The 12,842-nt window shown below is 25.0% G+C and overlaps 1 protein-coding gene across 1 annotated transcript; it reads right to left on the reverse strand.

Annotated features, from left to right (window-relative positions):
* Nucleotides 1–8,102: 8,102 nt before the first annotated feature.
* On the reverse strand, nucleotides 8,103–9,666 carry LOC109790944 (glucan endo-1,3-beta-glucosidase). The gene has a single exon (XM_020350202.2). It carries the CDS (start codon nucleotides 8,946–8,948, stop codon nucleotides 8,103–8,105), a length of 846 nt encoding a protein of 281 aa, XP_020205791.2. The 5' UTR covers nucleotides 8,949–9,666.
* Nucleotides 9,667–12,842: the final 3,176 nt, after the last annotated feature.

A 12,842-nucleotide genomic window follows, 5' to 3' on the forward strand; every position in this document is an offset into this window, starting at 1 on the left:
CATTACAATCCATACAGTCTTTTGCAATTAACCCTATGCCAGGGCTGCCATAATAGACATAAGTGGTGTGTGTTAACTGTCTTACTCATCCCACACCATACTAGGGTCACGCCCTCCCTGTAGCACCACTTACCTAGGGGTCGTGCCATCCCTAGTCATTAGTGTGAGGAAACACATCGCAATCACATTCTTAATCATGTCCATACAACATCTCATCTCATATCACGATTTCATATCACATACACAATTCCATATCACATACACAACAGATAAGTCTAACAAAATAAGGATTTACACATCCCTCAAGCAATTCACATTTAAATCATCAATTCTTATTAAATAATATAATAACATTCATAAATTAATATAATAAACAATAGAATTATCAATTTAATATAATTTTAACATAAACAGTAAAATCCCCAATTGTTCCAAAACCTAGCTCACATGCACTTTTCTACAATTTCGTTCTCTCTCCCAGATCATCATTCTTACCAATTATTAGCATATTTATAATCCTCAACATATACAAAATCTATGGGTTCATCAATTCCTCAAACAGAAATCATCCAATTTTTCACAACCTAACTTACAGGCACCTTTCTATAATTTCGTTCTCTCTTCTAGAGCATCATTTTTACAAATAAATCATATATTCGTAGTCTTAAAGATATAAAGAATCACATAAGACAATTAATTCTCCAAACAGAAATAATTATAAATTACTCATAACCCTAAGGGCTCTTCCTCTACCCAATTCCCTCATGTAACTCTACATATAAATAATCCCCTTTTTCCCCGTACCTGGATAAATAGGAACTAGGGCAAAACCTCCTCCTCTTTTTCCTTAAACAGGGACCGGAACTAAAACTAGGGTAGAACTTCCTCCTCTAGATTCCTCTTGGTCTTCAGAAAGAAGGAGAGGGAAAGAAGAGAGAACAGAAGAGAAGAAAGAATGAGAATGAGAGGTGTGTGAAAAATGAGAAGTGAAGCCCCCTATTTATAGGAATTCTGGCTCACCTACCACTACAGCCCGTTCTAAAAGCGGAACGGCCCGTTCTGGGCCCTTCAAACCTACGTAAATTTATCAACTAGAACGGCCCGTTCTAAAACCAGAACAGCCCGTTCTCAATCCCAACAGAACGGCTCGTTCCGATTTTAGAACGACCCGTTCTCCAAACCTGAACGGCCCGTTCTCCAACCGGAACGGCCCGTTCTCAACTACGTTTTTAGGCAAATTCTTTATTCTGGAACGGCCCGTTTCACTTTTGAAACGGCCCGTTCCGGGCAACGAATTGGGCCCAAGGCCCAGTGAAAATTGGGCAGTTACACAATCAACCACTTTAAGATTCAACCTTAAAACATCAAAGTTGTTAATAAGTACAATCAAAAACTATATCAACTAACCTAAGGGTCCATGTATCAAAACTTATAAGTAAAGATCAATACTTATTCTACAACTATATAGACATGAATAAAATTAAGCATCTAACCCATACTTATTTCTCCAAACTTGCTAGTTTTCTCCTAATTTCCTTGATTTCTTCTTTTCCTACTTCTTTTTCCACTACAAGAAAATTTTCTATTACAGATGGCCAGAATCCGTGGGAAATGCCAAAAATCTGTGGGTAATAGTGCATTTTCAACGGATTACCGACGGACACCAATCTGTCGGTAAATTGCTCGTCTGAAATATTTACCGACGAATTTTTATCTGTGGGTAACTTTCTGACGGATTTTCCCACGGATTTATCCGTGGGTAATAATTACCCACGGATTTACCCACGGATATATCCGTGGAAAATTACCCATGGACACGGAAAAATCCGTCAGAAATTTCCGACAGAAGTTTCCGTCGGAAATTATAATTTTTTAAATTTAATAAATTTATTAATGTAACAACCCTTATATTTGGCCTCTCAAGGGTTCTATTTCACGATATTTCACTGTTTAGTGTATTTTATCCTTACTTATGCAATTTCTAGGAAACTTCCTAGAAGATCACCCATCCCTGTACTACTCTAGGTCAAGCACGCTTAACTGTGAAGTTCTGATGAGTAAGCTACCGAAATGTATATGTATGTTGTCAGTATAACTTGTACAAATTAATTCATTTAAGTCATCCTCAAATATACAATCTCATATTTGTACTATAATAATAATATATAATAATTTTATATTACAAATAATAATAATAATAATAATAATATATTTAATTATTATTTATTTATATGTACTTACTTTTATAATTAACATTTCTTTTTAAAATTATAATTTAAATTATTTAATTTTATAATTTATAATGATAATATAATTTATAAAATTATAAATATTTATTTATTACATACTTATAAATTAAATTTTAATATTTTAAATAAATTATTAATTAATTTAATATATTTATTTACCTTAAATCAAACATATAAAATTCAAAAAATGTATTTATCCTTGTTTTGTTTTCTTCTAATTATCAACTATTAATAAAATACTAACTTAAAATCTTATCTAATTATATATAATATTCTCATATCAAATTTAAAACCAGATATTAGTTATACAAAAATATTAAGATCATATAGTAAATTGTCAATAAGATTTTAGTTAAATAATTTAAAATGATTAATGTTTCAATTATATTGTTAATTAGCTAATAATTTATTCCAAAACTAATTATTTTTTTATATTAATTATTAGTAAAATTTAATAACTTTTAATTTAACAATTAATTGGATCGATAAAATTCAACACACACCATGAGTTATTGAGCGGAATAACTTTACCAAGAGTTATTTTGTAAGTTATCTTAAATCAAACATATAAAATTCAAAAAATGTATTTATCCTTGTTTTATTTTTTAATTATCAACCATTAATAAAATACTAACTTAAAATCTTATCTAATAATATCATAATATTTTCATATCAAATTTAAAACCAGTTCTTACATTTTCGACAAATATAAATTTGTCTGAAATATTTCATCAATAATATAACTTTTCCTACAAAAATTTTCTCATTGAAAATATAAATTTTTCGACAGATTTAATTTTGTTTTATAACATTTTGTATATATGATTTAAGAGTAAAAGATTTTAAATTTAACGGTTGAATTTACAAAATTCACATTTAATATAAAGTTATTGAGAAATTACCCACGGACAAATCCGTGGAAAATTACCCACGGATTAGTCCGTGAGAAATTACCCTCGGATAAACCTGTGGGAAATTACCCACGGACAAATCCGTGGGAAATTACCCACGGATAAATCCGTGGGAAATTCTGTGAAAATTTGTTTTTTTTTAATTCAAAATTGTATTAAATAATTATCCTATTTAAAGATATTAAATCAATCATAATTATGTAAATCAAAACAAGTTCATTCATACAAAATAAAATGTCATACATAACAAATAAATATTAGGAGTGCAAATTTTAAAATAACATATAGTACGATCAGTAGAATTATAACATAATGTCTAATAATCAGAATATCCATGTTGTTGCTATCTAATAATCAAAGATTGGGGAGTTTCAATATATTCTTAGAATGTAAACTCATAAAAAATTTAAAAAATTAATTTAATTATAAAATGAATAATCCAAATTCTATTTATAAAATAAAAAGTAAGATAAAATTATAGAGATTAAAATTATAAAATTTTAATAATGTTAGAAAACATTAAAAAAATAAAAGAATTAATAAATAATAGAAATAAAAAATTATTAAAATTACAATATAGAAATTCAAAAATTTAAGACAAAAAGACAAAAATATACTTAAAAAATAGTTCAAATTAAAATATAGAAATTCAAATATTTTAAGTGAAAAGACAAAAATATACTTAAAAAATTATTAAAATTAAATTATTTAAATATATAATCATATTATTACAAATAAAATTAGAATATATAAAATAAAAATAAAATGAATAAATAATTTAAAAATTAAAAGAATAAAATGAATAAATATTATTTAAATAGATTATTAAAAATATAAAATATAAATTAAAATTATAATTACAACTGTACGGATACCCTCTCAAACAATGTGGGTACCATAGAATTTCTCAAAAAATTATATTCTCTCTAAATAACTACATACAATCTTCTAATATTCTATTTACATATCATTATTAGTGGCACAAAGTGATTCAACCCTCCTAGTATTTATAAAAATATTTAATTTTTAATATTATTTTTATTTTTAACAAAATTTATAGATAAAATCATTTAAAGTTTTTAATGCATAGATCAAATATGTAAATTGTTAGAAAATTTGAAAATTATTTGATAATTCATTTCATTAATTTGAATCAATGTATAAAATGATTCTACGATTATCCGTCAATTTGAATTAATGAAATGAAGTATCAAATGACTTTCAAATTTTCTAAAAATTTGCAGATTTGATCTATGCATTAAGAATTTTAAATTGAATAGTTGGATCGTTAAAATTTAATGTTGAACATGAGTTATTAAATGGAGTAAGTCTAGGTAAACTTACTCTTTGAGTAAAAAGATCCCTCTTCATATATATATATTAAATTAGTTTATCACGTACCATTATATATATATACTAGGAGAATTAAAAGAGGAAACAGACACTTTGTGTCTTTAAATCTTTTTAAAATTAAAATAATAAAAAATTATTTATTTATTTCTTAAGAATTCAGTGTATGATTATTTATTATTTTTTAGACAAAATCAGTTACAAGATGACATATATTTCCCTTTATCTATTACTAAAGATAATCAAACAACTATATATTTAACTATTTTTCTTCCATTCATTTTCTCTGTCTTTATCTCTACTTTCTATATATAGATTCATTGAAGTTTTAAATACTCATATTTATACTCTTTACTTTGTATTTTACTGATTTACTTAAATATAAAATTCAGAAATCAATAAAATGTAAATTTAAGAAATTACTACAACTTGAAGAGATATTTTTAAATCAATCAGTTATTAGGAACAAAAATAATTATTTAGTGTAATTATTTTAAATTTAATGTTTTAAGTTTTAAATAAAGAAGATTTAATCTAGAAAAAATTCTATTAACCCCTACTTGAAGTTTTTCTCAATAACGTCATATGTATATCTCTTCTCAAATTTTTAAGTGAGTATTAATTTTCTTATTTATTTATTTAAGTTGCACATACAACTACTTATATAAGATAATATTATTTATATACTATTAAGAGAAAATAATTTATTAATACAAATATCAATAATTAAATGAGATTTGATCTCTTATTTCATTATTTCAACTTTTTTGAAATTTATTTTAAATATCATGCACACTGTGATTTAAAAAATATTAAATTTAAGTAATAATTTTAAAAATGAATTGAAAAAAATATTATTTTCAAAATTGAAGATCAATGAAAGTTTTCATGAAAATGACATAGTATTAGATGTAATTTAGAAATAAATGATAGATAATTAATAACATTATTTTCAAAGAGATGAGTGATTTTTAAAAATTAAAGAAAAGATATGTTATTCTTAAATTTGGACGTCATGTGTTGGTATTTTTCAAGATAAGTAAAAAAAACACATTGACGCTAATTAGTTTATAATTTATAATAACCTAAACATATAATTATATATAGGTAAGTCATACCTCACTCACTCTGATTTATATTTATCTTATTCATTACAATATATTTATATTTTGAAAACACCCATATAATAATGAAAATATTATATAGTGCATTGTTGTGTGTATCGATGGGATCAGGATTGCTTGCATTTGAAAAATAATTGGCTTATATTTTATTTAATAATTTCAAACGAATTTAAATCCGTCGAAAATTTCGTTGAAAATTTCAAACGGATTTAAATCCGTGGAAAATTCCGTCAGAAATTTCAGACGAATTTAAATCCTTCAAAAATTTCGTCAGAAATTTCAGACGGATTTAAATCCGTCGGAAATTCCGTCAGAATTTCCATTAGTTAACATTCCGTCAGAAATTCCGTCGAATTTTTGTCCGTGGAAAATTATCCGTCGGAAATTTAACTTTTTCTTGTAGTGTTCTTCCTCTTATCTTCTTCTTTTCTTTCACTTTTCTTGAAATTTTAGTTGTTTACTCCTTGTTTTTCTCCTTGGTTATGGCAAAGATGGAGTATTTTTGGCTGTTTCTTTGGCTTGGTTTATGTCTTGTTGTGAAAGGTTGTTTTTTGAGCTTTTTGGGGGGTGGTTTCACCTATTTATACTAGTTTCCACCTCTATTCTCAAATCTTCTAGATTTGTAGATATTTCTTGATATTTCCTAAGATTTTTAATAACATGGTGATTAGGTGTCCATGTTGTAGATATTTATAGGACTTTCTAGATTTTCTTTAAATTATTTAAGTATCTTAATGGTTAAGTTTCCAATTTATTTAATCATATGGTGATGAGATGTCCATTTTCTAGAATTTTGTAGAGTTATTTAGTTATCTTAATGGTTAAGTTTTCAATTCATTTTAATCACATGGTGATTAAGTGTCATTTTTTTTTGTAGAATTTTGTAGATCATCCTAGAATTTTTTAGAATTATTTAAACATCTTAATGATTAAGCATCTAATCCATTCTAGATTTCTATTTTGTAGAATTTTATAGAACTTTCTAGAATTAATTAAGTATCTTAATAATTAAGGTTCCTACTCATTAAATAATTTGGTGAGTATGTATCTACTTTGGAGAGTTTTGTAGGACTTTCTAGAACATTGTAGAATTATTAAAGTATCTTTCAAATTAATTATAATTTGGATAAACTAATATCATCATTAAACTCTTCACCATTAAAAGCATAAAATTTGGTCTCTTGATCATTTCTTAATTATGCTAATTAATATTAATTAAATTAATTAGAATTTGTTTATGTGTCATAATTTGATTGGTTAAGACTTGTGTTTTAATTTAACTTACCTAGACGTTTTTATTAATTATTCTAAGTATATTATATTAATGATAAAATTATTTAGATCCTATTGAACATTTTTCCATAACTTTCTAGCTTAAGATTTTAGCAGAATAATTTCTCCAGTTAAATCGTTAGAGAATTTCTATAAATTTTAATTTAGAGATCTTCTCTCTTAATTGTATTTATTATTGATCTACTCAATAAATTATCATTTAGGTTATAAATTACTTAAGTTTTCTTAAATTGAGTTTCTCGAATTTTATAGCGTGCTCACAACGCTGTTCAAGAAACAATCAAATTAAACAATAAAATACATGTCATTGAATTTAGAAAATCTTACTAGATAATGCTTCATAAATTTTATTCACAGTAACTTGCGTAATGTTGAATAAATATTTATCATAATAAAATATATAATAATTTACATAAATAGTTACAAAAAATTAGGATGTACGTTACAATGAGTATGTTTATACTAATTGTCACTTGCAAGATTAGATCAAACACAAGAGGAGGAGTTTGAATGGGCAGAAACCTAATACTTCAAATGGTTGTCTAGGATCTTGATCTGATAGTGTGACATTGGAAATCAAAAGACTTATATTTTCTTTAGTTTAATAGAGTTTATTCATTTTTTGACTTTTATGTATTGTTAGAGTTTATATACACAACCAATTTGTGCCTCCTTTTATTTACTTTTGAGAGTTTAATCATGCTTTAAGTTAAGAGTTTTATTTTTGTTGGTTTTGTGAGCCCTTTTACTAAAATAACTAAGTCTAAATTGTTTTTAATTCTCCAATGCAAAGGTTTTTTTATATTATAATTTGAAGGTAAAAAAGTGTCACACTTATAAACATTATTTGAAAGTGCATAAAAGAATCATACTAATCGCTTTAATTGAATTGAAAATGGAATGAGTATATTACGCATAATCCTAATTAAAATATTAAATTGAGAATGCATGAACTTATAATAAATGAAGCAACCATGCTTCTTTCTTCCTTGTGATAACAATAATCCAACAAAAAGTTGGTTTGTATTTATTTATTCAAAGTAAAAATATTTCAGTAATGAATTATGATATTTCACGATTTTAATTTACTACACAAATAAACTTTAAAATAAAGGAAGAACATTGAACACACTTATTTAATATAAATAAGATTTAAGAGTAAATGTGCATCAGATTCAATTGAAACTGAGCCTATATTTGGTTGCTTCATCAGGAGTGAAGAGACCAAAATGTAGCTCAGTTTCTGCACCCGGCTTTTGGTTTTCATCAAACATGGCAAACAAAAAAGTCTCTATAGGAATACCAGGTCTCTTTGGAGTTCCACTCGTACCCGATGCATGACTAATCAAATTAGCATAGTAAGTTCCTGCATTTTCAGTAGTGGCTCCATTTCCACCATTAGATGGCCACCCACTCTCAGAAACAACTATCTGCAAATTAGACGCTCCCACTTTCTCAAGAGCAGCATATATTGAATCCACCATAGCATCAAAAAGGTTTTGGTACCCAACATCATTGTTTCCTTGTTGGGTGAAAAGAGCATATGCAAGACTAACATGTTGTTGATCATTAGCATAGGCGAAGTAGGGGTACACGTTGGCAAGAAGTGGGGTCCCATTTTCTACTAGGAATTTTATAATGGGTGTTATATATGGCATTGCATCAGCGGTGAAAGCACCATTATTGGGTGGGTAGGAGTTGGTAATCACAGTACCGTCTATCGATGTTGCCACCTTGATTTGATCTTGTAAATTTGCTGATGAAATTGCATTGTGGATGTTAGTCATGGCAGGTAGAATGTATTGGGCCACAGTGTTACTAGGGTGAACTTCGTTTCCAACATTGATGTACTTGAATTTGACGTCGTTAGAGTAAGGTGTCACGTACTTATTGACCCAGTTTGTGGCAGCATCGGAGTTTGTCAAAGATTGAATGGTTTCCCCAGCCACGTCCATGATCAACTCGATGTTTGAACCTCTAAGGGCCTCAAGTGTTTCTTCATTCGGACTGTATATACGCATTCCACCTATGCCATTCGTTTTATATAAATCCACAACTGCTTGCTTTGATGGTAGATTATCACCATTTACTCCATAGCAAACTCCTACGGAATGTGTAGCTACATAATATTTAACAAGCAAAAAGAAAAAAGGTTAGCAAGTCATTCTGACAGGATAAAGACATCAATATTACCAATAATAGGTTAAATATGGGGAGATTATTTCATGGTATTTACTAAAGTTAAAATATATAGATGTAAAGGCTAAAATACCCCCTTGTAGTTCACATAAATAATAAAAATTATTTATTGATGAGAAATTTATCTATATAAATACATTGATCATTATTTTATTATTATTTTAATAATATTTATAATATCTTACATATTAATTATAATATTATTTTACTGCAATTAAGAAATAACTATTTTTCTTATCTGTTCATATATTAAAAATATTTTATAATGAAATTGTATAGTTTTACATTATCATTAAAATCTGTTTAGTTTTGAAGTAGTAACTTTTTTCAAATAAATCTTCAAAGTAAAATTGCTAAATTTGCAATTTATCGATTATATTCATATTATAGTATATTAAAGTAATTATCTATTAACATTCCAATATAATATTGTAAAATAATATTATAATATATATTTAAAATCTCATAAATATGTTAAGAATATTAATTAAAGTGTTGATTAGAATTTTATCTTTAAAAATGACAATAGAATGTTGATTAATGTTTTTAACAAACTAATATTATATTATAACTTTTTAACTTCATTTAAAGTGAAAAAATAACATCAATAATAAATATAAACATCATTAGTTAAAGAAAAAACCGTAATAGAGTAATACTATAATTTTAAGAAATAAAAATATAATAAAAATATATTAATAGTATAACATAATATTATAAAATAAACATAATAGCGCGCGCATATATATATATATATAATATTAATTAAATTGTTATTATAATATTAAAAATAATTAAAAAGTTTTATTATAATGAAAAATACAAAATAAAATACAAATATTTATAGATATTCATATACGATAATATCTATAAATATTTTTATTTCTTTTGTATATTGTAATAAAACTTTTTAATTATTTTTAATATTATAATAACAATTTATTAATATATATTATTTAGTTAAAATATATGACATTAAAATAATTTTAGAATTTTTTATTTTGATTAATATCTTAATCTTATTTAAATAAAATTCAGATGTATATAATTCAAATAAAAAAATGAATAGTAGATCAACATTATTAACATAAAAAATTATTACTACAATGATAATATATTAATATTTAAAATAATATAAAGTAAGCTGTAAATAAAATAGAAAGTAATGTTATTAAAAACATAATAATAAAATAAGAAAAATATTTATACTCATACAGGTACTAGTTCTAACTATAGTTATTAATATATATTTATTCTATGTTAATTATTATTAAAATGTAAGAAATTTAAATAATTTTGTGATTTCTAGTTAATAATTATTTAAAAAATTAAAAAATAATTAGTTATTTAAAAAATTCCACTGTAAAAAAATTATTTGAATTTAAGAAAGAGAAAAAATATTTGAGCAAATAAAAGAAAAAGCAAAGATAAAAATCAAGAGTTATTAATAGGTCATAAGGACTTAATTGCAATATTTATAAATAAATGACATTCAATTTCATATTAAATGATGTATTAATTAAATACACGTGTATATATACTATTGAACAAAAATAGAGTGAGGAAACATGTTGTGTAAAATGTGTACCGAAGGAATAACTACATTATTCTCACAAGTGAGATCAAAACACTATATTTTATGTTAAAAATTAAAAAAAAATTTGAGATGAAGTATTATAGGTGGTTAAAAATTTGAAAATTTGGATGATTAAAGGTGATTAACTTATTTGAATGATTACACAAGTGATTATTTTCTAATATTATTTTTATTATTTAAAATATAAGAATAAAATCGTCCAAAAAAAATTGTGAAGACGAATGGATATATTCCTTTATATATAGGTATAGATATACCTTCATCTTAATTATTTCATGTTTCTCTATCTTATCATTTTATCTCTTCTATGGTTGTAAAAAAAAAAAAAAAAAAAAAAAGAGCTGTACGAATTTGTTGTGTGAAAAATAAATTCTCAAAATAATTAACACCTTTTGATCCTTATGTTTGGGGTGGGGGAGGTCTTTGGTTTTAGATTACAAAAGTCATCTTTGTTAGAGTTTTTATTGGATATCAGAAGAAAAAGAAAAGTGTTACCTATAAAAGGAGAGAAATGTAAACCTTTACCGGACGATAAGAATGTTCCTCCAACCAACAATAAGGCAGATATTGCCATGATCATTATGACGCATATTTTCATTTTTTTTTATGCCAAAATGTAAACCAAATCTTAACTCACAACTCTTGCATCTCATACCCTTCTAGTTAACCTCTATTTATATACATAAAACCCCATATATATTTTGCATGACATGCAACAGCTTAATTATTTTCGTGAAGGTGCATACAATATTCATTGATGGTTTCTCATACCGGCAATTAATAATATTAATTGACAATTAAGGTCAATTATGCACGCTAATGGATCTTGCCTTATCTGAAAGAATTGAAAAGAAACATTCGTGAAGCCTTTTTCACTCGTAACATATTCAATGTTTGTCTTATAATTTGGAACTTTGCAAATTAAACTCGTACATGGATTTATACTATTTGCAGAGGATCAAACTATTCAAAACTAACAGTTGAAGGATACTTTTCTTATAAATTAAAAAATGTTAATATAAATTTAAATAAATTATTTTATTACTATTGTTGTTTAAGTATATTTTTTTAGTTTTTATAGTAATTATTTATTATGCATATATCATTTTAAAAAAAAATAAACTAATTAAAACTCTATTTATATGATGTAATATTTTGATTTGAATATAATCGCCCATAGTGTATAAATTCTTATATGATTTATTATTAATTATTAAAAAAAATGATAAAATGAGAATTATTATTTTAAAATAAAAGAAAGAATATGGTAGTGATACTTAATTAGTAAGACCTGAAAAATAAAATTGTTACAAGCGATTATTAATATTATTATAGGTTATTTAATTTGAATTTGTTTAAATATACAATTAATGAATATGCTAATTTGCATATTATTTTAACTTTCGGTCATATATATTTTTAAATTAGAAATCCTAAAATTATATCAACGTATTTGTAAAATGATTAATCGAGTAGAATTTATAATTTCAAAAATTAAAATTAAAAAATAAAAAATTATTTAATATGGTATTTTTTTTGCCATAATTATTTATAAATTGAAAATTAGTTTATTTTCAAAATTATTATTATAATAATTATTTTCTTAACAATTCTTTTCTACAGAAACTGCTTTCATTAAAAAAAAATTGTTGTTTAATTATTTTTTCAAATTAGTTGGCTGTGATTTGGACTAATGAGAATAATTAGTATTAATTTTTGTAACAACTCGTTATGATCCTTACACTTCACGAATCAACTAATAAGAATAATTGCTATTTTAATTTTTGTAAGAACTCATTATGATCCTTACATTTCACGAATTAACTAGTAACAGCCGAAAACATATAAGTTCGTATTTAGGTTAACATACAAGTGATATTATATACTTACATGTGTGAATATTTTGTATAAACATTTGAAGTATATATGTATACACAATTATCCAAAAACTGTAATGTATAAACCTAGGTTATTGGTCAAGTAACTTTACAACACCAAACTCCGGCCTAATCGTGCCGTACTCCCCATATGCAAACATGATCATTACTGTCCAACCATAAGAAAACATGTAATAAGGGTAAACTAGTATACAAAAGAATAACCATATATCAAGTATAGG

Source organism: Cajanus cajan, chromosome 7, assembly GCF_000230855.2.
Source record: "Cajanus cajan strain Asha chromosome 7, NIPB_CcT2T_4, whole genome shotgun sequence".
NCBI classification, from domain to species: domain Eukaryota; kingdom Viridiplantae; phylum Streptophyta; class Magnoliopsida; order Fabales; family Fabaceae; genus Cajanus; species Cajanus cajan.

Bases quoted from the DNA above. Each gene is read 5' to 3' on its own strand.
- LOC109790944 (XM_020350202.2), bottom strand. From the start codon at position 8,948: ATGCGTATATACAGTCCGAATGAAGAAACACTTGAGGCCCTTAGAGGT.